The following is a 27311-nucleotide window of genomic DNA, read 5'->3' on the forward strand; positions in this document are numbered from 1 at the left end:
TATCGCCGGATCCACAGCGGCTGTTCCAAACCATCTCCCCTTCTCACACCCAAACCGCCTCCTGCCCCTGTCACTCTCATCACCGTACATCTGTTTTACAGGGAAATCTGAAGACATCCCAGTGGGAGCACTCCTATTTCCTCCTCTTTGTTGCTTGAAATATTTGGATTATCATGCAACTTTACTTCTCTCCTTGTTTCAAAGGAAACATCCTCCGTCCTTGCCAAGGCTTACCCTCCCATCTGTTCTCTTTCTTATGGTGTCAGTGGCGCCCCCTCTGTTTGCCTTTATCATAAATACCCCCTTTTTGATCTGTTATCCCTTCCAATCTTCCATCTTACCGTCATCACTACATTTTTTGAAAGGTCAGGACATGAACCCACTTCCTTTCTAGCTAGACATGGAATTTTGTGTACAAGGTTCTCTCTGGAAGCCATTGAAATAGTCCATAGTGTGGCAGGCTTCCATCATCATTCCTTCACCCAGAGGCTGCGAGCTGGTGGCTTGCAGGTTGAGTCTTTCCTGCCAGAGTACAGCGGCTTCAAGCTATGCCTAATGGAGATTCCAGCAAGAAAACACTGGATGAAAGAGAAGCCACAATTGCTTAGCGTTTTCCTTAATTAAAGGCAGACATGTGAGGTTTCAGGTATCGTCGGAGCTCCAAGCAGCATAAAGATAAATTCCCAGCTGTGTTCATTATAGTGAAACCGCAGCACATTACTTATCAAGGATAAAGGGAAAATCTTAAAAGCTCCAAACTACAATTACATTAGCAGCAACAGTGAGAAGACAGTCCAGCGGAGCGGCCTTGTCTCGGCCTCGCCCTCCCTAGCCCTCTGCAGCAGGGCATGCCTGTCCCGCACTCTCTGCCTGCACCATCCCCCAGCTGTTCTTCTTCTCTTTTACTTACTGTACTTGCTCCTTTTTTAAATTCTACTTTTTCTAAATGTTAACTTTCCCAAAGTCCTTTTCTTTCTTTTTTTTTAAAAAATAATATATTTTTATTGATTTCAGAGAGGAAGGGAGTGGGGAGAGAGAGAGAAACAGCAACAAAGAGAGAGAATCTTTGGCTGCCTCCTGGATACCCCACACTGGGGATTGAGCCTGCAACCGAGGCATGTGCCCTGACTGGGAATTGAACCGTGACCTCCTGGTTCATAGGTTGACAGTCAACCACTGAGCTGTGCCGGAAGGGCCCAAAGTTCTTTTCTTTATCATCTTCTTCCCCATCTTCCTAGCTCTTGGCTTCAGCTATCATTTTTTGTTGCTGTTGCTGTTCTTTGCTCCCAACCACATATCTGCATTCTCAAACTTTCCTCTTTATTTAAGCCCCACAATTCCAGTGATATGATGGGGACAGCCATCCTGGTGACACAGTAGCGTAATGGTTCTCCAGGTGTAGGTCTTTGAAATCCTTTCAGGGGTTCCATAGGTTCAAAACTGTCTTCAAGACAACACTCAGGTATCATCTGCCCCTTCGCTCTCACTCCTTACAAGTGTGCAGTGCGGTGTCCCGGAGGCTGCAGGTTGCGTGATGATGTCATGGCTGTGACGGCTGATGAAACATGTGCTGTGCGCTCTTGTGTTTTAGTTCTCACTTGCGATTTCTAATGTGGTAAATGTAGATAGACATAACCCGTATAAGCAAAGTCTTTGGGGCTCTGAAGAATGTGTACGGGTGTAAAGGGGTACAGAGACCAAAGAGTCTGAGAAGCACTGTTGTAGCACATTATATTCAATACTTTCAAATGGACCTCTTCAATTCTCCCTCAAACCTTTTAGAAGAGTGGTTACTATTACTCCTGGGGAGATAAGTGAAAGCCAGTGCATAGAGGGATCTTAAAATCGTGATGGGGGAATCAGCAGCTGGAAACACTGATAAGTTAACACAGAAAATGATCGGGTTAGTGATTCAGGATCAAGGACTCAATCAGCAGGGTGTTTAGCATTGATTTAGGATGAGCATGTCTAATGACAATGACATTTTGGTAGAAATAGTGGTGGACTAACAACACCCATGTTGGCATGCAGTGTGTTCCATTTTTTTAGGCATATTTTTTATCTGTATTATATTATTGTATCCCCCACCCCCCTTTTTTAAATAAAAGGAAAAACTCGGGATAGGCAGAACAAGGACATTTGCTCACATTTTGCACATCAAACTGAGGTCTGATTCACTAAAGGACTTTCTCCAGGTCATTAGGCTCAGAACTACAGGCCCCAGTCTTGTGACCCTCTGGGCTGTGACCAGGGAGAAAACACTGAGGCCTGGAGGGCAAGCAGGAGGCGTCGCTGTACTCTAAACAGGCAGCCATGTTTGCTTTTCAGATCAGTAACCAGAGCTGTCAAGCCCAGGTATGTGCATACTTTGTGGTCTTGCTTTTCTCTAGTTGATGCTCTCAGGTTGGAGCAATCCCATTGGTGTAACCAAAGGAAATACAAGGACGACCATGGGTCTGTGAGCAATCTCCTGGCCTTGCTCCAGTCTCCATAGGAGAATGGGAGGGGGCGGAATGTTTATTTCATAAATGAAGGGTGAAGTCTTAAGTACATAGCAACAAAATTCTCTTTGCTCTTTTAAAAATTTTTTTTTTAAATTATTTTTTTAATCCTTACCCAAGGATATGTTTTTTATTGAGAGAGGAAGGGAGAAGAAGAGGGAGACAGTAAGAGAGAGACAGAGAGAAGCATTGATGTGAGAGAGAAACATGGATTGGTTGCCTCCCACATACACTCGACGGGGGATTGAACCCATAAACTGGGTATGTGTCCTGACAGGAAATTGAACCTGTTACCCTTTGGTGCATGGGACGATGCTCCAACCAACTGAACCATCTGGCCAGGACCTCTTTGCCCTTCTTATATTTCATAACAGCACTTCTCAAACTGTGCTTCCCAGTGGTTAAATTCTGTGAACAGAATTGTGTTCCAACGGGTATGTTTAGGAAAGGCTGCACTCTAGGACTCCCATTGGAGCAGCATAGTAAAAGCTCTGAGGTGTCCTATGATGAAGCACTTTGTTAAACTCTGTGTAATCTAGCACCTAGCATTTCCCAAGCTAATTTGAATTTGATCACAAAACTTTTTCTTTTTTGGTAGAATTTATAATACCACCCACTGCACAGACTAGAATGATCATCCCCATGACATAGTTTGGGAAACACTGACGTAGACCCATATTGTTAACATTAATTTTTGGATTGATATATTTCTCGTCAATGTAAACATTTAAAGATGAACTTAAAAAAACAAATAAGAACAACAAAATTTTTAAAAAATGAACTTGACCATGACCAATCATTTAAACATCATTCTTTTCCTTGGTGTCTTCAAATTTCCTTGGTGTCTTCTCATTCAAATTTAAATCTCCTTCATGTCAGCGACTCCAAGATTTGAACCTTTTGCCCTTATCTCATTTTTCATGGCCTGCTGTACTTTTTTTCCCCACCTATATATCCTATCAGCAACTCAACGTATCCAAATCAAGTCTTTTCTAACCTCGTCTAGTCTTCTCTCTCTCTTGGTGTTTGTTAATCATGGCCCTGTCCCCCGTCACCCATGCTCTAATATGGTGATGCCTTCTTCTTTCTTCCAATGTGTCTTCCTCTTCATACCACTTCAAAGACTATCTCTGTCTCTCCATCTGCCTTCCCACTGCCATGGCAAACCACCTGGGCTTCCAGATGACACTTTGCCTCTCCAGTTCATTCTAAGACTAGAGGGGAAGCCCTTACAGCTGATTCTGATCAATCCCTTGTTCACACATTTCATTGGGTTTCCTGGTCCACATGAGGAAGCCCAAATCCAGGCTCCTGTCTCAGTCCTCCCGCGGTGTGATCCCACCCTGCTTTTCTAACATTAGTCCCAAGAGTGTCCTTATTGGAGTTATGGAGGTGCTTTGCAGAGTTATGGAACATCTTGATGTTCTTTCTGCACAACTTCTATGCACCTTGGAGCATACTGTTCTCTTTGCTTGGAATCTCCTTTATCTTCCCCTGTTTCCCCATTTTTTTCACAGCAGATTTTCCCATCTTTCTCAGCCCATCAGAGCCCATCACTCTTATTATGAAGTTTCCCTTAGTCTTCTCAGCAAAATAGCACATGTCTCTTCTCTGGAGTATCATAGCACTTCGTGAATAATTTTCTTATGACACTGGTCAAATTCTGCCTTAAATTCCAGTTCTCTGTGTATCTACCTTATGCCTGAAGTTCAGGAAGTAGGCCTCTGCCATCTACATATTTGTGTCCTCGTTAGAGCCTAACCCAGGGCTTTTACATAACAGAAATGAAAAAAAATAATTGTAGAATAAATATTAATAGTTTTAAAATGTTATTTCTATTTTTATATGTATAAAATATCCCAACATCACTAGGGATAATGTATACAACATTCCTGTTTTCTTTAATTATAGCTTTTCTGGCATGAATAGCAATGGAGAAAATTCAAATGACTAGGTAGTCACAGAACTATTTTTAATTGAGTTATAAATGTCCCTTCACTCTTAATTTAAACATGGATATGTTTAATGTTTCCAAATTCACTTCGCACAGAAGAAGGAAACCTTGACCCCGGAGGCCTTGAGAGCCCATGCCTGTCCTCCACCTGCCCCACCTGCTCCCCCAGACAGCTTCCTGGCGGGACTTTACTGTTCCCTCTCACACTCGTGTACTCAGCCTCCTGCACTTCCCAGAACTGGACCGATGGCTGATGTTTATATTTCAAATAACTTCCTTGTGTGCATGTTAAGTAAGAAGTGAGACGTCAATACAGCTTTAATTAAACAGGTGAGGGCCACCTGAACTACGCTGGCCTGAAAACAAATGTCAGTGTGAACCACCCGAGGACACTTCCTATTCATAGTTCCAAGCTAGTTTCCAGCCTCCCACTCCCCCTCTTCCTCACTGGCACTTTCAGGAAGCTTTGGGATTGTGCTGAGGTGCCTTCTGACTGGGAATTGGATTTTAAGACCTGTGTTGGGAGACATTTGGCAAAGATGACGCTCACCCTGGCTCAGAGCATAGGTTTAAGAAGACCATTAGCCTAATCATTTTAAGGAGAAGCCTGCAGTCTTGTCTGATCTTGTTGAAACTCAGTGTGAGTCAGCAGGAGATTCCATGTTTCCACTCAGTCCCCAGACCAGGCTGAAGCCCAGAGGAAGGGTCTGGGAATTTGGTGATCCTGGACTCTTATCGTGGCTTGTCATTTAGGCACGTGGCTTACCTTTCTGGGTCTTAGTTGGCCTATCTGCAGCATGAGAGGATTAAAGGGAGCAATATCTAACCGTTCCTTTGAGCTCTGTTTCTGATGACATTGGAGAAGGTGAAAAAGTGAGGAGTCTGGCTGAAGTTATAAGCATATTTATATTTTCTGATTCTCAATCCAAATTTCATTATTTTAATTAATAGTTTATCTTAAATGTAGTACGACAGGCATTCAAGTTTTCCACATTGATGTTAGAATGTGGACCTTCATAAAATAATTCTAAATCTTATGAATTAATGAAGAAATTGCATGCAAAGTACAACTTTCCCCCCATCTTTTATGTATGCTCTGTTGTTTCTGTTTTATTAGGAAATACTCTACAGCTTGGATGGGATTGAAAGCCTAGCTCAGGTAAGATTCCTTTTGCAATGGCTGGTCTTGCCTTTCCATTTTGCGCCATGGCTTTGGGCGAGGATTACATAGGTGTGTGACAGAGGATGGCTTTTTCAAACCATAGGCTGCCTGCCCAGGGGAGGAGTAGGCAGGGTTAATAAGTGAGAGTGTGAGGCAGGATACTCACGGGGCAGGGCGGGACCCATGACATTTTGTTCTGGCTAATTGGGCTCACTTTACCTAGCCTGTTGAAACGAGAAAGTGCTATTAAAGGTCACATGTCTTTAGTTAGTAATGAAAAGAAATAGACCTTGGCCGGCAGGCCCAGTCCTCAGTGCTGCACGTACCCAGTGATGGGAGAAAATACTGGCGATGAAGCTGTTCGCAACTTTCTCACGGTTTTGAAAAGAATTACTGTGCTCACTAAAATTTTACCCAGTAAATGACAATGTGAGGAATGATTTTAACTTCATTTATTTTTCAGCTTTGATAACTACTGAGGGAAAGTAAGCAGGAGAATACATGTGTTGAGCTCATCAAATGTTTGGGTTTGTTAATTTGCTAAAACATGGCATGGCATGGCATTGAATTGAAACAGTCCATTCTCCCCAAACCCATAGCATGTACAGAAAAATGGTTTTCATACATCTGTGGCCCTCAAAACTCACTCTGAATGATTAAAGGAAGATGAAGTTTAATGGCAATTTAATGTTAAATCTATGTTATTTTCATTTTTGGGATCTAGCTTTTGTTTTTAAGGTTTTAAAAAATTGGCTGGAGATTTACCTCATTTAATGAAATAGTCTTTCATAAAATTGTAAATGACATTCTTATCCACTTTAACCTCCATTATAATATCAGAAATTAAATTCTACTAAAAAGTCACATTGAAGGAATAAAATTCTATTTACTACATATTATACATCTTATTTATATCTTATACTTGGAGACTAAATTACACTACAAACCTATTCATCTACAAATTATTGGGGGACTTTTGAGAGTTTATGCAGTTTTTGCATGGGCCCTCCCTAACTTCAGGGCATGCAAGAGAAGGCAAAGAATGCAGAAATGCAGTCACCTGTTTGCACTTGAATGAATTCAATGGGCCCGGAAGCGCTATTATTTGGTGAATCTGTTGCGCCACCTACAGCTCATTTTTAGAAGTGCACAATCTTGTCACCTGCTTGTGTGCTTTTGGTGTCTTCTCTGACTTGTTGGTCTGGTCCCTCCTGCAGTACATGGAGATCGTGGCCACTGAGTACCTCAGCTACGGCGAGGAGCAGCACAGTGTGGGCAAGCTGGTCAACATGACGTGTAAGCATGGCCGGGGGTGGGGCGGGGGGGTGGCACAGCCCACTCTGCACGTGCAGCATAAGCAACACGGTGTTTGCAGCGCAGCAGGAAAAGGGACACTTGGAACATTTATGTGTTGAGACTCCATGCCAATTGTTATAGTCAGTGCCAAAATATGCCCCGAAGGAAGACTTCTAGATCACAACTGTTACCTTGAAAAGCCCAATTTCACATTTAAGAATATTTTCATTGAGCCCAAGCTTTCGCTATATATTGCAAGAGAGACTTCCATACCAGCAGATTTTGGTAAACATATTTTTTTGGTTCCTCTAATTCCTATTAATATGTCGGAGGCTATTCAATTTTCATCTATAAAGTTAGGTTAATAATGATGCCTACCCCCAAACATTTGGAACATCAAAAGCATATAAAAGAAAAAGCCTTAGTGTGATTAACAATAATGTGAAATCATTGGTCTGTGTGGTGAGCTGTTCTCTGGTCACCCAGCCTTCTCTCTCTGGAGGCTCTTCCCAGCCCCACCTTCCATCCTGTTCGGGTTCGACAACCAGAGCCTGCCTGCTGTGGGGGCACCCAGCCCACTCTCCTTGTGAGCAGGCTGGCTTCCCGCCCGTGTCTGTTTACTGGACAGCACCCTGATTCAGTTACAGGGAGAGACGTGTAGGTGGTGAGCCCTGAGCATCAGGAAGGCTTTTTGAGAACAACCGCTTCCCTCAGCCAAGGACTCCTGCTGGGTCTGTCACATCTGCTGGCCTCCCTTCCCTTCTCTGTCAAGCTGACATCTTTATGGGGAGGGTCTTGGAAAGACAGGTTTCACTGTGGACTTAAAATGAAGTTAAGAAACTCATTTAACTTTAGGTGGAAGGAAAGCTTTGCCTTTTTGCTACTTCCCTTATTTCATTAGATAATAGTGTGATACAATAAATACCAGCTGGGCTTGAGAGGTACTTCTTGAATTAAAAAACAACCACACATCACCCAGTTCCTCCTCCCTCCATTGTTCCTTCCGTGCTATCTCCTTTCCCAGTGCCCTTTCTCTGCTTGTCCGTCAATGCTTCAGGCGTGCGGTGCTAGGAGTACCACCCTCCTTAAGTTCCGAATCCCTCTTTGAGTTATTTCCTTTCTTTATAGATATTTTCCAAAAGCTTGCTGCTGTCAAAGACCAAAGAGAATGGGTCACCACAAGCGGCGCCCACAAGGTGAGTGGTCCTGGGAAGCCAAGACTTAGCTCCACGTGGCAATGGCTCACGCTGCGCAGGGTTGAGCGCCCTGCGGACAAGTTCTGTGTCATTATAACTCAGATCTGCTAACCGAGCCTCAATTTGTAAATCTCTGCTAACCCTCTCATATTCTCTATCAGCCCAGGGAGCAAATCAGGGGTTTCTGAAATCCGCCCGCCCAATATCACTTAATACCAGCTAAGTTTATTACTTAATTTAAATGTTGCAAAGCCCTGATCCTAGGTGCACGCTTACAAATAAACAGATGCAATGTGTATATTCATAGAAATACATTCCATGTGGCACCAGAGAGAAGACTTTTTAGATCACAGCTCTTGTCTTGAAAAGACAAGAAATAGAAGGAAGTGTGAGAACCAGGCTGGCTATGTGGCTTGGCCCCTTTTCCTTTCTGTCCTGGGCAAGGAATGGCTACAAGGTGCTAGAGCAGTGGTTCTCAACCTTGGCTGCACATTAGAATCACCTGAGAATCTTTGTAAAATCCTGATTCCTGGGCCTCATCCTCCAGAAAGTCTGTTTCTTTGTTACTAATGATGCGGCCCAGAAATCAGGATTTTACAAAGATTCCCAGGTGATTCTAATGTGCAGCCAGGTTTGGGAACCACTGTTCTAACAGAACTCCCTCTGAGGTTAAGCCTTTATGATCTTTACATGGAAACATTATACTGTTCAAGAAGCGTGTGGTACTTAAGCAATTACACTTTCTTTTACTTCATTTTTTCAGACATTAGTAAATTTACTCGGTGCCCGAGATACCAGTGTTCTGTTGGGTGCCCTTCTGGCTCTGGCTAGTTTGGCTGAAAGGTAAGTGTATTTTGATGTACTGTCCAGTTCTACTACTGTAGCAATTTAGGTGGCAGAGATACCAGATAGATTAGTTTCTCTAGTTACTTTGCTACCTACTCAGAAAAATAAGCATGGGCATTCTATTAACATATATATTTAAGAGGATTTTGTATAGAAAAGCATCATTTTAAATTTTAAGCTGTTGGAAAGGCAAATCACAGTTTAAATTTTTCTTTCTTTTTTTCCCCTAACCAGAAATATTTACCTAGTCTTTCATTCAATGTTTAGTTACTTCTACTTTCAAAATTACTACAGTATTTCTTTGACCATTAAATTTCCCTAACCTTTTTTCCCATTCTTTCCTGTGTACTTATTTTGACATCTACAACATTTTCAAACAATTTTACCCTTAAAAAAACCTAAAAAACCTGTCCTCTTATAGATGTGATTACTTAAAATAAAAGAGCTAAAGTATATTTTATGCCAATAAGTGAATCATTGCTTTTTTTTTGCTCTTTGAGTTTTTTCTCCAATTTTATAGGAAACAGTTGAAATATAATTGTATTTAAAGTGTACAACATGATGATTTATATACATTGTGGAATAATGCCAAGGTCAACGTAATTAATACATCTATCACCTCACATAGTTAACTCTGTGTGTGTGATAAGAACACAGATCTGCTCTCAGCAACTCTCAAGTATACAATGCCATATTAGTACCTGTAGTCACCATTAGATCCTCAGGATTCATTCTTCTTATAACTGCAAGTTTATTCCTTTACTTTAACCTATATATTCCCATTTCCTCCTCTTCCCAGACGCTGGTACCCACCCACCATTCTATTCTCTGTTTCTACTTGATCAGCTTTTTTTTTGTTTTGATGCTATTTTTAGATTCCACATACAGTATTTGCCTTTCTCTTCCTGGCTCTTTCACTTAGTGTAATGCCCTCCATGTCCATACATGTTTCTTATTTTCATGACTGAATAATATTCAATCATTATCACATTTGCCTTATTCATTCATCTGTCAAAGGACAAATAGTTCATTTACATATTTTAGCTCTTGTGAATAGTGCTGCCCATTACTTTTTTGGTGAACCGCATGATTCCCTTTGCAGAAAAGGAATTAAGTTATCATCATACTATTATTAAACAGATTTATGACCTATAATGTTAATTGAATGTTGGAATTTGATGCAGCCCTGCCCCATGGAGTTATAATGCATTTTGTTTTCCTCTTGAGATAATATGAGAGCTGGGATATTAAATAAATGAATATGGTAAACCATGTTTTTAGTAGTTACTAATAGTTTTCAATTTGTAGTCCAGAATGTAGGGAGAAGATAAGTGAACTCAACGTTGTAGAAAATCTGCTGATGATTTTACATGAATATGACTTACTTTCCAAAAGGTAGGATTGTTCACAGGGAAAAAGGCAATGTCTTATATTCGATGAAAATGGTTATTATCTCATGTTTTTTACATTATTAACTGAATATCATGAGTCAGCTTTGCATTTGTTTTCTATTTAAGTTTATATGAAGTAAGTAGGGCAAAGTGGTGTATTGATTTATCTTTCTTTAGTCTTATATTACTTCTAGATCTGGGCATAGAATCAAATTGTATAAATCTTATGATCACATCTTTAATATATTTCTTATTGCATTTTTTACATCTTGTCCCTTTAAGGAAAGAAAATCTGACACGGCTCTATTTTTAGTAATTTCAGATTGTGTGTTGAAGAAATGATTAATTGCTTAAATCTATCTTGCTGAAGGCCAGTAAAATAAATTAAGACAGGTACTGGCCTGTTTCCTGACCTCCTGTTTTTATAACTCAAAACAGAAATCAGTGTAAAATTAAATCATTCACTTGAACTACATATTGTTCTAAAGAATTACTATATACAGATAGTTATTAGTTTGTCTTTAAATAGAGTTGCAGCCAAGTAAATCATTTGATATGTAGTCAAGTAAATAATTTTTCTAAAGAGGCAAAATAGATAACAGAAAGTCAAGTAATAGAATTCTGACACTTAAATTCATTGTAAATCCCCCTAGGTCTTCTTTAAAGCCATTTTATCATTCTTTTACAAACTATCCTTAAAGACTTGGCTATCTGAACTCATTCACCCAACTAACAGCCTCCGCACAAATGTTAGTGAACCACGGATGAACAAGATACGAGTGAATAGTGTAGGAGAGGAGGACAGGCACGCACACCAGCGGTTTTGCCACAGCACCGTCCGTGGTGAGGTCCGTGGTGTGGTCCCTGGTGCGCCGGAGCATAGAGCAGAACCTCTGAGGAGGCACGCGGTTTCCCAAGGGCAGGAAGAGTGATCGAGGCAGAGGGAGAGAGCGAGTGGAAACAGAATATGCTCCCACTTGAAATGGTATGTGTTAGAGGATCTTGCATGGTCGGGCACAGCTGGAGCCAAGAATGCAGGAGGGAAAGTGCCAGAAACCTAGACTAGACAGTATTAATGACACATTAAAAATACAGCTAATTTTGGTTAGGCCCTGCTCTAAATCCTTCTGTGTGTTCACTCATCTGAGCTGCACAGTAATCCCATTAATGTCCATATTTTATGGCCAAAGCAATAAAACATCATTAGTCAGGTCATGATGGGCTCTTTGTGCTAAAGAAGGAGTGTTTGTTTTTTTTTATCATGAATAGCAAGGGGGCTCACAGAAAGATTTTAAGAAGGATCGGGTTTATTTGGGGGGAAGATTACTCTGAAGGCAGGGTGTGGGGGCCGTGGGGTGGGGAATACAGCTGCACAAGATCCATGTAGAACAAGGAAGGAATGTGTTGTGTAGAAAGTCTGAGAGGTAAAGAATCCTTTTTACCAAAGAACACATGTTCTGAATGTCACAGCACGAAAGTGAGGAGGGAGAGGAGCTATGGAAAATTGCCTCAGGGGAAAGGAATTTTGAAGGGAATGAGAATGTTGGGAGATGTAGATGACAGAGGGGCTTATACCTGGAGCATAATCAAATATTACAAGAATGGGAAGTGCTGTGGGGTTAGCTAGCTGCACGACTTACAAGAGATTTGATCTCAGCAGTTGCCCAGGAAACGGGCACTGAAGGCTCTTGATTGGCAGTGGCAGGTTGAGATGATTTCCACTCTTCTATGGTGTCATGAATCAAGATCAGGGACAAAAGAGGAAGAGCCGATTTGGGGAGGAGGATAATGTCTTTGAGTTTAGACACAGTGCGGTGAGTACCTGTGGAACTATCTTTAAAGACTTGGCTAATTCTCCTCTATTACAGTGTTTTTGCCATTTGGTATTAATGTCTTATTTTTGCAACCACATAGTAAGTTGCTGAAGACCAGGATAAAGCTTATATTTCTTGTGTCTTGAGCACACTACAGGTCCCATTGTATGTATCTGACACCGATTTGCTGGTTAGAAGTTTTTTAGCCAGACCAATGGGGGTACAATGAGAATTAGAACAGCAGTCAGCAAACCGTGACCTGAAAGCTAAAGTTGGCCCCCTGCCTATTTTGTAAATAAAGATTTATTGAGACACCGCCAGGCCCCATTTCTTTGTATGGGTTATCTATGGCTGCTTTTGCACATTTTGGCATGACTGGGTAGTTGTGACAGCCTATATACCAGCAAAGCTGAAAACGTTTGGCTGTGGCCCAGCCCTTCACAGAAAATGTATGTTGGCCTGTGGTTTAGAAAACCTTAGACGTATCCTTCATGCAGGGATAGCTTTAGTCTAGATGTAGTCAATGACCCCTTACCGCCTGACTCTCGTCCTCGCCGCCTGCCCCTCAGGCTGACTGCGGAGCTGCTGCGCCTCCTCTGTGCCGAGCCCCAGGTGAAGGAGCAGGTGAAGCTGTACGAAGGGATCCCCGTGCTCCTCAGCCTGCTCCACTCTGACCACCTGAAGCTGCTCTGGAGCGTGGTCTGGATCCTGGTGCAGGTTTGCGAGGACCCCGAGACCAGTGTGGAAATCCGCATTTGGGGAGGCATCAAGCAGCTGCTTCATATTTTACGAGGGTGAGTGAGGGTGGGCGTTGGCCCACTTTGCCCTAGTCACTGACTGCAGATTGGAAACGTGCTCAGCTCACTCCCTCCTGGTCTCTGTCATTCATGCTTTGCAGTCAAACACGCTCTAAATCCATGTGGGGGGCATCTGCCTTTTCAGCTCCTGGGGAGCCCCGAAGTGTTTATCATTACATCACCAGCCCCCAGCACAGTGCCAGGCAGGTAGGAGGCCATCAGGCTGCAAATAGAGGTTGAATGGAAACTCAGTAACCCAAATTTGAAAACATTTGTCTTGCCACCTTTTCCTTGAATCAGTATATGCCCGTTGTAATCCCAACAAGTACAATAATGACCATTTTACTAAGATGTCTGTGTGTGCATATATGTCATTCACCTACAAAGAGAAAGCAAAGCCTACATTTAAGGAACAGATGTAGAATATTTAGTTAAAATAGGAGAAAATATTGTTAATCAAATGATCGCCATGGTTCTGACCCTGGTCCAGTTACTCTTCTTTCTCTCTAATCTTCAGTGTGGTGCCCTAGGTGGATTGACCCTTATTATCTGTCTTTTAAAAACAGAATTCCAGTGGCATGAACCATGAATATGAGTTTGTTAAAATCATTTCAAATTGAAATTCTCTTGATGTTGTAATAACTACTATATAACATGTAGTAGACATATGGAAATATTGAATAACAACATTGTTTGGTACCATCAGTGGGAAGGTTCTATTACCTAGAGTTATTACAAAGCATAATTCAGTTCTATAGGTCATAAATCAAAGTTGCAAAGAAATATGTCTGCTGAAAGGGCTCACATTGTGATCAGTGGCATATAAATAAAGCCCATGCTAATAAAAGCAGAGTGACCTATTAATTTTAATATGACTAGATATTATCAAATCAATATTATTCAGACTTTGTGTTTGTAATGCCTCTAGGGATATTGCAGAATTACATGTTATCAGTTCATTTTTTTTTTTCCTGAGGGAACATTCCAAAGCATAAGAACTGACTGTAGAGATAAGAACTGTAGCTTTGTTAGCGATTTCTGTCATTACCAATACAAAAAAAATGTAGACAACTTACTTGTTTTCCTGAATATCACATAAAGATCTCAAATACTTTAAAGAACAAATTATAAATCTTTCATTAGTACTATGGCATAATAAGCTAATCCCTTGGTCAACATAATTACATTTGAGAAACTTTTGTTTCTGCTTTAGTTTATAGGATGATGATGGTGATGTCGATAGTGGTTATTATTACTTGTCAATATAATTATTACAACAGCTATGGGTTACCTCATCGGGGAAAGTTATTTTCGTGATGATGAAATTAAATTCTATAATAGTTAAGCAATACTTCAAAGACAAAAACCTATCCTTTTACCACATAGAACTGAGTTTAACTCAAGGAACCATATTTCCTCCTTGGCTCAAGCCATAACTATCCTTGAGAGAAAAGAGTTATTTCACATCTAACGAGGTATTTTCCCAGTCCATTTATATGGTGCAATGTTAGAATACTCTTCTGGGAAGATGAAAGATGTCAACACTTTTTCTATGTGAAATATGTCTCAGTGCTCTGGGAGAATTTATTACCCCACCTGGATAAACAATATCCTTTCAGAGCCTGTGCCTGCTCCTGAGCTGCCTCGAGCTGGTTCGAGGCATGGAGGTTGCCAGGTTTTCTGCTGGCTTGAGTATGAACAGGTGTTGTTGTCAGGGCAGTTTCCAGGGAGCCTGTTCATACCCATTCACCTGCAGTCACCAGTGGATCCAGATGATGAGGGAGACTCTATCCACATTATATTTAGGCACAGAAATCCAGGCAGAGCTGCTGTCAAAAAATAAACAAATGAAAAAATATGGTGCCACATAAAACAAAAGGGAACAAAGCAGATAAAAGACATAAAAGACTTGTGGAAGAAAACTAAGATGGCGGCAGAGATAAACACCGGGAAATTAACGCCGCACACAACAATTGATTAATACCTCAGAGAAACAATACGGACTTCACCCAGAACCACAGGAAGCCTGGCTGACTGTAAACTCTACATGTTGCATTATATAAACAGAAAAACAAATGTTTTATTTTATCAAAGATGTTAAACAGTACAGGAAGTTTAGGAAATGAGATTAAAGATGAGAGGAGAGGATAATAGAAAGGGGAGGAGAGAGGTTGCAAGCTAGGAAAGAAGACAAAGATTGAATAACCTACACAAAACTGCTAAATTCACTAGAAACTGGAATTAGGAAAAGGATGAGCAAGCTTGAAAAAAATTACACATATTGCAGAGGAGAAAGACAAAGGAATAAGAGCAATTAGAGAATGAAAGATTTGTCCAGCAGAAGAGGGGGTGTCAATGTAGGGTTGATTGACATTCCTGAATTAGAGAATAAAACAAAAGGAATAAAAAATTTCAAAGATATAATACAAAATAACTTTTCTAAAATAAATGAAGATTGGAATTTCATGGAAAAAGAAGGCACATGATGAAGACTCAGATGCATTCAGGTGAATTGACTGCAGCAGGATAGAGTTCAAGATCAAAAGTTGCCAAAGGGAACAGTGGTAAAGGACAGTCTTTTCAATAAATTGTGCCGAGTCAGTTCAGTAATCATATTCTTAGAGAAAGAAAGAAAAAAAAAGAAAGAAAAGGTGGAATGTAAGAAAGAAATGACTCCTACCTCACACCATATACAAGAAAACAGTTCTAGGTGGATTGGAAGGTGAAACAATAAAGATAACAGAAGAAAACTTCATGACCTGGGAGAGGCCCCTTCATGCAAAGACTTCTTCAACAAGACTCAGAAAGCACTGACGAGGAAGGAGAGTTGTTAAACTGATCTGTGCACTAACTTTTCTCTTCCAGAGATAGGAATTTTGTTTCTGATCGCTCTTCCATTGGAAGCCTGTCCAGTGCGAATGCGGCAGGCCGCATCCAGCAGCTCCATTTGTCAGAAGACTTGAGCCCTCGGGAAATACAAGAAAATACTTTCTCTCTTCAAGCAGGTATTTATAGCATATTATTATGTTTTACTGTTAGGTACTGTTTAATATTTATTGCCTGATTATTCTCTTTATTTTTTATTTTTTATTATTTTTTAAAATCCTCACCCAAAGATCTTCTTTCATTGATTTTTAAAGAGAGTAGAAGAGAGAGGGAAAGACAGAGAGAAATATCCATGTGAGAGAAACACATTGATTGGTTGTCTCTTGCATGAGCCCCAACCAGGGCCCAGGCCAGGGAGGAGCCTGAAAATGAGGTATGTGCCCTTGACAAGAATCGAACCCAGTACCCTTCCGTCCACAGGCTGGTGCTCTATCCACTGAGCCAAACTGGCTAAGGCTTATTATTCTCTTTATAAAGTTAGGATGATAGTATTAATTAGGCATAATTTATAAGTTTTTAAAAAAGTGAAATTAAATCCATGTGGATGTTCGAAACCTGTTGGTACCTGTGTTGGACTTGCAGGTTCATGACAGCACAAACTTTCCTCCCCCTTCCACGTCCTACACACACCAAGAGGTCAACAGAAAGGTCAGACGGAAAGAGAGCAGATGTTAGCTTTGTTACTGGGAAGGCTGGGTTCGGACCCCTGGCCCCTTCCACTTAATAGTTCTGTGGCCTAGGCTCATAACCTCAGTTTTCTCATCAGTAAAACTGGTAATCATTGCGCATACTCTGATTATAAGGGTCAGTTTGGGTAATATTCTTAAAGAACTCATTCATTCAACCAGTGTGGGCGTATTTATTGAGCACCTGCTCAATGGCAGGCACATGTTGGCACTGGGGATTCCAGTGAACCAGACAGATCCGGTCCCTGCCTCTTGGTGCACAGTAAGTGCTCACTAAAAGGCTTCTGTGGGCTGTACGTGCATACACATTACATACAGAGGAGAGTCCCCTTCCCCTGGAGCCGGGCCTGAGGAAGGTGTGTGTTCTGGGGCTGACTGCTGACAGATTCCCTGGAGTTAGATGGTGACGTGCCATGCGGTCCCACAGTCGCAGTGATGAGACCTGACCTTGGCGGTTCTCGTTCCAGCCTGCTGTGCAGCCCTCACCGAGCTGGTGCTCAACGACACCAACGCACACCAGGTGGTTCAGGTATGAGCGCCGCTGCCCGGCAGGGGGGCGGGGGGGGGGGCTCCCTGGGCCGGTCCAACTCTGTGTCCCAGAACGTAGCTTTGGGGATCCCATCACATGGTTTTAAAATCTTTTAATATGTCTTATTTAACTTATAGAATTCCATTTTTATTCTTATCCTTCTTTTAACTTGCTTGGCTTAAAAAGAACAGAAGTTTAGAAAGATGTTAACTGTGTTTTCATGACTAATGTTCATTTTGTTCTTTTTTTTTTTTTAGTTTTTAAATGTAAAAATGTGTTTATTCACAATCCCTGACAATTAGTATTCTTGTTTCTTTTATTTTTCCATAATAATTAACAGATATATTACTTTATTAAAAAACTATAAAAGGAGAAATTACCTTTCATAATTAGATATTTAAAAGGCAGTGTATACAGATTAAAGAGATATTTACGTACCTTTCTATCCCCTACTCTAAAGTATTTCATAAAGTATTAGATTGATATACTTTATTATTTATAATCTTTAAAGACAATTGAAGTTTTAAGGTTGTGGTTGTAGTCTTTGGTATGTAAAAGATCCACTGACACTTTTAGTATTGTCCTGTCATATTTACTTGAAGCTCCCAGAGTATACTAACTATAACATGACATCAGTTTGGGGGATTGTTCAGTTGCTTCTTTATGCTTGTGTGTCTCGGTGGCATTGTCCCTGGTCCCTGACCACATGCCCTTTATTCTTCCAGGAGAATGGTGTGTATACCATAGCAAAATTGATTTTACCGAACAAACAAAAGAATGCAGTAAAAACTAATCTACTACAGGTAACAAACATCTCTGTTGCTCTTCAATATCAAGTTACTAAAATGTGGGGAAACTCTGATAATCTAATCTATGATTTTTTATAATTTTTAGCTTAGGGCTGGTCCCTGCACTGACTGGGAGGGAAAATACCTGGTGAGGGAGGCTGGTGTGGAAGCAAATGCTGTTAGAGTAAAAGGCTTACTTTACTTTGCCTGCGGAAGGGAATTAGGTGATTTTATTTAGACATTTCTTTGCTTATCAGTTAGTTCTATTTTTAAAGAACATGTATTGCTTGAGTAGCAGAAAAGAATGAGTTGAAAATCAAGCACGGACCCCAGTCACTAACATTTCACCTTTACAAAGGAAAGCCTGTAAAGCAGCGGTTCTCAACCTGTGGGTCGCGACCCCTTTGGCAGTCAAATGACCCTTTCACAGGGGTCGCCGAAGACCATCCTGCATATCAGATATTTACATTACGATTCATAACAGTAGCAACATTACAGTTATGAAATAGCAACGAAAATAATTTTATGGTTGGGTCACAACATGAGGAACTGTACTTAAAGGGCCAGAAGGTTGAGAACCACTGCTGTAAAGGGATCTCGATGGATGAGGAAAGACTTGCCAGATGGACGCAGGGATATGAGCGGGGCACCAATAGCATCTGCTACAGGGTGGAAGGGCATCCACATGGAGGGAACAGTATGTGCAAAGTGTGGGAGCCTGACAGCTTCCAGTTCAGTGCTGAGGCTACTCAGTGAAGCTGGGTGTGTGGTTGGGGGAGAGGGTACTTCTGGAGGTGAGGCCTCATAGATGAGATGGGGACATATTATGTGAGGTATTGTGTGCTTAAAAAGAAAGTATATATATATTGATTTCAGAGAGAAAGGGAGAGGGAGAGAGAGATAGAAACATCAATGATGAGAGAGAATCATTGATCAGCTGACTCCAGCACACCCCACAATGGGGATTGAGTCTGCAACCCAGGCATGCACCCTGATTGGAAACCATGACCTCCTGGTTCATAGGTCAACGCTCAACCACTGAGCTACACTGGCTGGACTCCTGTGTGCTTTTTTGAGGAGTGGGCATCAGGGGTCGCTTGAAGACACTGGAATGATAAAGTCAGATTTTAAATAAGCCTTTATGGTACCTGCAGCTCGTACTTTTCTAAATTCCCCAGTCATTTAGAAAAGTACGAAACCTCCTTTGCCTCCAATCTGACTGAAGAGCTATCTCCCAGAACGGTGGGCAAACCTAGCAGAAAGCCTTGGGTGGTCTCAGGGCCGGCAGCCACAGCTTTTGCGGAGCTACGGAGGAGGACACAGGGCGTGGGAGTGAATATTCTCAGTGCCTGCAGAGGCACAGCCCTGGGCCCAGGACTATTCGTGTTTTCGGGGGAGTGACTGCTAACAGAATTCCCTGGAGTTAGCGCATGGACCTAACAAGCACAGACACAGTCAAACCCATCCTGTCGACGCGTTTTGTGAAACAGGAGAGGGTTTTAAAAAGTCACATTGAAATGGCTTTCGAGGAACACACGTGTTCTCCACGCTCTCTCAGTTGCCACGACCCTCACGGCTCCTGCAGGTCATTTTTTCACCCGTCCGGCTCCCCTGGGCAGCTGTGTGTGTGTGAACCTTCCACTGCATCCAGATCACTGATTTTCTGAAACGATTTCAGACTGAAGCTCAGCAGACCCGGGCCACCCAAGGGGCGGCCTGTGGTGCGGGTGCAGACGCAGGCTGGAGGCTGTCTTTTCATTTCTCGGCGCTGCCACATGTCAGACGTGTCTTTTTCCCCAGGCCAGTCTCACAGGCTTTGTGAGTGGTCACAGGAGTGGCTGTATATCGGTCTATTCGGGGAACGCTGAAGGCTCTTGACCCAAGAGACCAATTTGTCAAGTCCGAGTCCAGTGTGCCCGCGGCTATTTCTGTGTGTCATCGTGGCTCGCGTTTATTTTCTCACGGGGCCCATGTAAACACGGAGGCATGCGTGGCAGGCTGGAAACCAAACCAACCCCGCTCCCGGGGCTCCTCGAACTCTTGGCTTTCCCAGCGGAGGGATTTTCCTTCTTGTCTCTGTGCTCACTTGGTACTTTCTAGAAAGGAATGCGTGCCAAGTCCCGAGTGAACCCCGGCCAAGATCCCTAGCATTTCTGCGACATAAGTGCTCTTTTAAAACAAGCATTGGCTCCCACGTAGGTCAGCCACACTCATAAAACCACTGTCACGTTTGCCTCCTGATAGTTTAGCCTGCAAGGTTTTCTTCCATTTCTGGAGCTGCCTTTGGGGAATCACACGTCCTTGTCTTTTCCAGTGTTACGCTTTCAGAGCCTTGAGGTTTCTCTTCAGCATGGAAAGAAACAGGCCGCTCTTCAAAAGGTAGGGGCTTCGAGAAATGTAAGCGACCAGCCCCCCCAAGACTGACCTGTCTCCACGTAGCTGCCTTCGATGCAGACAGCAAGGGAAGATGGGTCAGAATGCAGAACCCGGGGCTCCAGGCTTCGGGGTATCCACAGAGAGAGCTGAGCTACCCCAGGGATATCTTAACATTGAAAATGAAAAACATGACGGAAGAGCATGAGTCATGATATTAGTCCAGCTCTCCTTAATGACATGCGGCTGCTGTCGTTTTAGTTTCTCTCTGTTTAGACCTGAACATTTTAAACGGATGGCATTAAAACCTGTGCTTGGGTTTAGCCCATTCATAAGTTCCAGTTGAGGTAGTTATTTCCTCTTACAGAAAGAAGAGGATTTGCCTGGATGTCTGCCAGAGGGTAGGGGTTTATGGGAAGGGGAGGAGGCTGATGTGTTTGGGCCGGAGGCTGTGCTGGTGAGCATGACAAAAGTCACCACCTGGGGAAGCAGACCCTGGTTCCCTACAGGTGTGGTCTGCATGCCCTTTAGCTGGTTAGTCAACATCACAGGCCCAAGATCTTACAGGAAGGTTATTGATAAGGCAGGCTAGAAAGAAAAGCTTGAGTTAATGCAATATTGTTTGCTTAGAAGCATGGAGCATTTTATGTTGTTATTCTATTTCCATACGGTGCTTGAATTTAGGGGGCGGGGAGGAAAGGAAATTATTCATTTATTAAAATCTTTAATTTCAAGGCCCCAAATCATCCATTTTGAGTGGATATCTAGCCAATACCTTGGAAATTATGGTAAATCTCTCAGTTTTTTCCCTCATTTACCTGTATTTTTATTTTATCTTCATAAGACATTAAAAAATTGGGTTAATATTTACCTCCTAGGGTTCATATGAGGACTGAATCTAATAGCATTTATGAAAATGCCCAGTACTCAATAAACATCCAGTAAACATCCCTTTGTAACATGTTTAATACCTATACCCCCAAATATCTCACAATAAGGTATTTCTATAATCTGTATCATATTTATTTTTTTATTGTAATAAAGAGCACATAACATGAGATATACCCTCTTAATTAATGTTTAATGGTACAATACAGTGCTGTTGACCATAGCAAAATGCTGTACAGCAGATCTCTAAACTTTCCATTGGTTTTCCTTACCTTTATGAACTGCGGCTATAATTTACTTTTGTGAGATAAGCTGGTATTTCCTCCCACTTGGTCCATAACTTAAGGAAGTGAAGTGTTTTTAATTAATCTGTGAATGAGCTAGATCCAACATGGAAGGAATGAGCAACAGTGTGCATGTGTTTTTTTTCCCTGTAGACTTTTTCCCACCGACTTGTTTGAGATCTTCATTGACATAGGACATTACGTGCGTGATATCAGTGCTTATGAAGAATTGGTCTCAAGGTTGAATTTATTAGTGGTAAGTCGTGAGTTTAAAATTTTGGCAGGCTGCTATGTGGTCAGGATGGAATTTATCAGAGCAACCCACTATCTTTTTATTTATTTTTTTGGTTAGGAGGATGAACTGATGCAAATTGCTGAAAATATTGAAAGTATTAATCAGAATAAAGCTCCTTCGAAATATATAGGCAACTACGCAATTTTGGATCATCTTGGAAGTGGGGCTTTCGGCTGTGTTTACAAGGTGACTTTGCCCTTGGAGAACAACCTTTCTTATGGCCCCAACCACACCATTATGTCCCACGTGCATGCCCACACTCAGTTGAGTTGGAGCTCCCTCATAGAAAAGTAGTGAAAAATAGATATAAAAATTAGATTGTTTTTGTCCACCGTATAGTTGCATCAGTGTTGTCTTATCTTAACTTTCAGCCTTAGAAATTAATGACTGATTTTTGAAGAGAAAAACCATCATTAATCTCTCATAAAAAATAGTCACAATGGCTTGTCCCCATGCATGGCATATTCTCTTAATTCACACCAGTGTTTCTGTATTGACGCAGTAAAATCCTATGCAGTATTGCAGATTGACCCGGGAGATACCAGTGTTTGAGCTGAGCTTAGTGTAAATACAGAAAAAATTTGAAAAGTTCCAAGACTTATGTAAATGACTTGCTTTAATCATGTGATCTTATTAATGTATCTCTTTCCTCCCCTTTCTACCTCCACCTCATTTTTTTTTTTTTTTTTTTTTTTTTTTTGTCTTGTTAGGTTAGGAAGCGTAGTGGTCAAAATCTATTAGCAATGAAAGAAGTCAATTTACATAACCCAGCCTTTGGAAAGGATAAAACAGATCGAGACAGCAGTGTGAAGAATATTGTTTCTGAATTAACCATAATTAAAGAGCAGGTAAATATTTTTTCTTGTTTATGAAGGTATTTCCCTTAAATAAATGCCATCAAAAGAAAATAAAGTTTTTATGCTATTCTTCTCCAGGCTGTTTAAGATCTACTGTTTAAAATAATTCATATTAAGTGGGTGATATTTCAGCCAGCTTTTTTTTTCTCCTAAGGCTTGACATTGAACCATAGAAACACGTTCTGCAGTTTATATCAGGGCAAGGGGGTGGGGAGGGTAGAACATTAGAGTTTACAGCACAGAGTGATTCTTATATGAAAAAATCCTTCTCTTTTCATTGGGAACATATCCATTTCTCTCTCCTTATATTGTAGAATATTTGGTTACTTAGTTACATGCATCAGAATATGACTAAGAGTGCCCTGACTCTTGTCAATGGAACCAAGCTGTTAACATTCCTCAAATATGGCTTATTAAGTCTAAAATATGGCTTTTCCAGATGGGCTGTTATTTATTAGCGTGAGCAGGATATTCTGACATAATGTAACACGTCAATTAACTCTCATTATGAAGGTTTGTTTGGGGAGAAGGAATAAACATGTCAGAAGAGAACTGGGATTTCTTTTTGGGACCCAAGGATGCGTGGGTTTCTGTGTCAGCTTTCCTTCCTTGTACGTTCATTTCGGACGCTGTTCTTTTATGAGGCCCGTGGAGAGCCCTCCACTGCCTGCGCTTCCTTCTCCACTAGTTACGTTTGCACAGCGTCTGTGCCGGGACATAGCGGTCACCGTGAATAAGATGATCTTTATGCACCGATATTTACAGCTTTACTCCAATTTGCAAATTATAGTAAATATTATCCTAACTAGCTTCCTTATAACTGACCTTTATATAGTAGTAGTTTGCTCATGCTTAGGATAGCCTAGCCTTCAGCAGTGTGCTGTCTCATTATAACACAGGCTGGAGCGTGGCTTCTGCCCTAAGCTGATCCAGTATCTTCATTGGAACTGAAGTCTGGGCGGAGTCCTGGCCAGTGAGCTGGGTCTAGATAGAATATGGTTCTGATTGCTTACCTGGATTCCTATTGTTTAAAACCTGCTGTGGCCTCGCTAGTTGATGAGGTAGACTATTTGTTTTAGTCCATTTCCTAAGAAAAGAAAGTATCAGGGTCAAGAAAAGAGTTTTTGTCAATTATTATAATTTTAGCAGCGTTAATAACTCTCACTTCAGTTTCCTACTAATCATTTTGGAGAGCATAAAAGGGCACAGATAGTGTAAATAGACACAAACAGTGAATGTAAATACCTAGGTGGTGAAGAGAGGTAAAGAGCAAGGAGGTCTGTATTCACCATGAATTGCTTCATTTTTGTTTTCTCCCTCTGCATTCTGTGTGTGGAATTGGGCCTGGCAGTCTAAATGATTTCTTAAGGTTTCTTCTAGTTCTACCATTCTCTGTTTTAGTTTAATTTAAGTGATAAGCACAATCAGTGTTTAATTCTATTTGATAAGGCTATAGGAGGATGCTATTTTCAGATTAGTTTGGTAAGTAGCATATAAAAAGAATCATGAAAAAAATCTGAATTAGATGATAACTTTTTTCCCCTTTTTATTGAATTTATTGGGGTCAAAAGAATCAAGAAAAAAATCTGAATTAGATGATAACTTTTTATTGAATTTATTGGGGTGACACTGGTTAACACAATTATACAGGTTTCAGGTGCACAATTCTAGAACATACCATCTCTACACTGTATTGTGGGTTCACCACCCTAAGTCAAGTTTCCATCCATCACCATTTATCCCCTCTGTACCCTTCTCCACATCTCCCACCCCACTAGATAACTTAAAATGCTTAGTTTTAGAAATACAAATAAATACAACACTTTCTTTGTTGTTTTCAATTATGAAGTATGGAAAAAGTTTGTATTTTGAAGTAGTGTAATGCTTGTTATTTATTTTCTTATAGCTTTATCATCCCAATGTTGTACGCTATTACAAAACATTTCTGGAAAGTAAGTATGAATTTTCATGATATTTCCAATTAAGGGAAAGTATCTTTGTTACATATTTGCATATTAGAACGTAAAAAAAATCAAGCTCAATCACCTATTTACTTTACTTTCTTTGCTGTTTATATGACAGTTGACAATCTTGTGCATCACTTTCCTGATGAGTGGAACAGTGATGTAATCAGGGACCTGAAGAGTTACATATAAAGTACCTAGACCCTCATCTGAGAGACACTGAATGAATAAACCAAAATAGCTATTACAGCTATTTTCATACACATAAAAATGACTTTGGATCTGTAGAGAAGAAACTTAAGGATAGTGGCTTTCTTAAGAAAAAATAATTGAAAGTTGTTTTTATTGAATTAGATAACATTTTTCACCTCCAAAATAAATTAGAAGAGGGCTGGCTTTGAGGTTTTTTTCTTTATTGATTAAGGTGTTACATATGTGCCCTTATCCCCCCATTGACCCTATTCCCCGCCCCCCCCCACACACACTCTTGCCCTCACCCCCCTGGTGTCTGTGTCCGTTGGTTAGGCTTATATGCATGCATACAAGTCCTTTGGTTGATCTCTTCCCCTTCCCCTTCCCCTCCCCTACTTTCCCTCTGAGGTTTGACTGTCTGATTTCTTTTACTTGAAGTTCAACTAGTTGCCACAAGGTGGTGATGGAACCCTGACCAATGCTGCAGGCAGGCAGGCTCTTTCTGCAGGGTTGGTGTTGAGATGCAGCCAAAACAGTCAGTTGTTCAAAACAGCATAGGGCCTCTGGCTGCAGTAATATAAGTATTGATAAGCCTTAGTACGTCACGCGTGAGCTTTCACAGTAAACCTCCATTTGAAGGAAGATTTAAGAAATATAAGACAACAATTGGGGCTTCCTCGCTGCCTCTTCACAGTTGCTGTTGTTTAGCAGACCTGTCATGTACTGTGACATATTATGGTTTTACCCATCTCCCTCCCCCTGGATGACTCAGAGGAACTTGGTGCCCAAAGTCTCCAGTAAATCCTGCACCCCTGGCTGTTGGTTCTTGATATTAGAATAATTTCCTGTGATTTAATGCATATCCTATCACACAGAGATCTAGATTGGCTCTTAACTTGTACTGAAGTGGCACAACGTGTCTTAAGCATAAAACAACACAAAGTGTTTTTTGCAACCTAACTTCCTCCAAAAAGAAATGGAAGTGATTTAAAAATACATAAAATGTGATAAAACAGAGTAGAAAATTGTGATAAAAAGGAAATAAAAGGTGAGAAAATGAAGAATAAAGCTAGAGGTAAGGTTAGTACAGAGAAAATATTTCTTGAGATTATGAAAAATTGGAAACAATATGAATGTCTATCCTTGGGAGAATGATTAAATAATGATTGGGAGAATGATTATGATCCAACTGTATTGTGGAATACTAATGTAACCAACAGAATGAATGGCATGGATTTATGTATACTGACACATAACAAAACACTACAAGTTGCAAAACATGTGTAGTATGGTTTTGTTTTTGTAACTATTGTCTACATGCATATTCTATATAAATCATCAACTTCACAAAAGATACACAGTGCATACCACTGGGAGTAGTTTCGTATTAGTTTTGAAGGAGGAAGTAGAATTTTCTCCTTTGTTTCTTGGCATCCACAGCAGGGAGAGGAACACAATTAGCTGTGAGGTTTTCAGTGTCCATCGGGTGGAACCAGGAGAAGCGCAGCTTTCTGTGCTCTTGAGGGGCATAACAGAAATTTCTATCCTGGGTGGTATTTCAACTCTGTCATTCATTACAAGGCCATGGTGTGATTCCATTGTAAAAGTCAGAAAGGTAACCCTATGAGACTACAAACAATGCAGTTTAAAATGCAGTTTTCTGAATGGCTGGCTTGATTTAAGCGTAAATATTAGACTGTCGAGATGAAGTGGGTTTACATGTTCTTCAGGGAATCCTCCATGACTTGAGATCATTAGCTCCTTCTCTTGGGGGCCTCCCAACCATTCCATGTCACAGTGTACATAGCAAATGATAGTGGTTGCCAGTGTAAACTAGTACTGTAGCCGGGAGAGACTGTTGCTGGGCTCCAGTTGTCCCAAGATCCCCCACTCCATCCTCTCACCCGCGCCAGGGCTGAGTGGATTCATATCTTAAGGCATCTCTAACTCTTTAGTGCTACACACCTATTAAGAAACTCAGATTCTAATTCCCAAGTGTTTCCGAAATATCTTTATTGAGCTTAAATTTCTATTGTCTTTTTCTTGTTTTTTTTTTTTTTCTTTCTTTCTATAGATGATAGATTGTATATAGTTATGGAGCTTATAGAAGGAGCCCCTCTTGGAGAACATTTCAGTTCTTTGAAGGAAAAACAACTTCATTTTACTGAAGAAAGACTATGGAAAATATTTATCCAGGTACACGTTTATTTTCATTAAATTTTCCTATAAATCGGTGAAGATCCGAGCTGATATTTTAGAGTTGCGTGTAGTATTCACCAGTGGTTATATGTATATTTGGGGAAATAAAATTTTGTCTTTGCTGTTTCAAGCTGTGCTTAGCTCTTCGGTACTTGCACAAGGAGAAGAGAATCATCCATAGAGATCTGACTCCAAACAACATCATGTTGGGGGATAAGGACAAAGTAACAGTGAGTGAGTATGAACATCTTAAACATTTGAATTTCAGAATTCCTGAATTATATTCTGGAGCAGAGCTGTCCCATGGAACTGAACTGTGCTGATGGGGATGTTCTGTATCATCAGCACTAGCCTATAGAGCAGCCACTAGCCACAGGTGACTGTTGGTCACCTGAAATGTGGCTAATATGACT

The 27311-nt window shown here is 41.0% G+C and overlaps 1 protein-coding gene across 1 annotated transcript in view; it reads left to right on the forward strand.

The window, feature by feature from the left end:
• Window positions 1-27311, forward strand: part of NEK10 (NIMA related kinase 10) — a 139093-nt gene that overhangs the window by 39313 nt on the left and 72469 nt on the right. The window contains exons 7-22 of the mRNA XM_015562099.1: window positions 5573-5614; window positions 6835-6913; window positions 8042-8109; window positions 8873-8952; window positions 10264-10350; window positions 12730-12954; window positions 15823-15962; window positions 16997-17058; window positions 17784-17861; window positions 20161-20225; window positions 21545-21647; window positions 21744-21872; window positions 22397-22534; window positions 24450-24495; window positions 26774-26895; window positions 27030-27132. Of these exons, the coding sequence (XP_015417585.1) occupies window positions 5573-5614; window positions 6835-6913; window positions 8042-8109; window positions 8873-8952; window positions 10264-10350; window positions 12730-12954; window positions 15823-15962; window positions 16997-17058; window positions 17784-17861; window positions 20161-20225; window positions 21545-21647; window positions 21744-21872; window positions 22397-22534; window positions 24450-24495; window positions 26774-26895; window positions 27030-27132 (1567 nt within the window). The remainder of the gene's footprint in view (window positions 1-5572; window positions 5615-6834; window positions 6914-8041; window positions 8110-8872; window positions 8953-10263; window positions 10351-12729; window positions 12955-15822; window positions 15963-16996; window positions 17059-17783; window positions 17862-20160; window positions 20226-21544; window positions 21648-21743; window positions 21873-22396; window positions 22535-24449; window positions 24496-26773; window positions 26896-27029; window positions 27133-27311) is intronic.

Source organism: Myotis davidii, unplaced genomic scaffold (genome assembly GCF_000327345.1).
Source record: "Myotis davidii unplaced genomic scaffold, ASM32734v1 scaffold1910, whole genome shotgun sequence".
NCBI lineage: Eukaryota > Metazoa > Chordata > Mammalia > Chiroptera > Vespertilionidae > Myotis > Myotis davidii.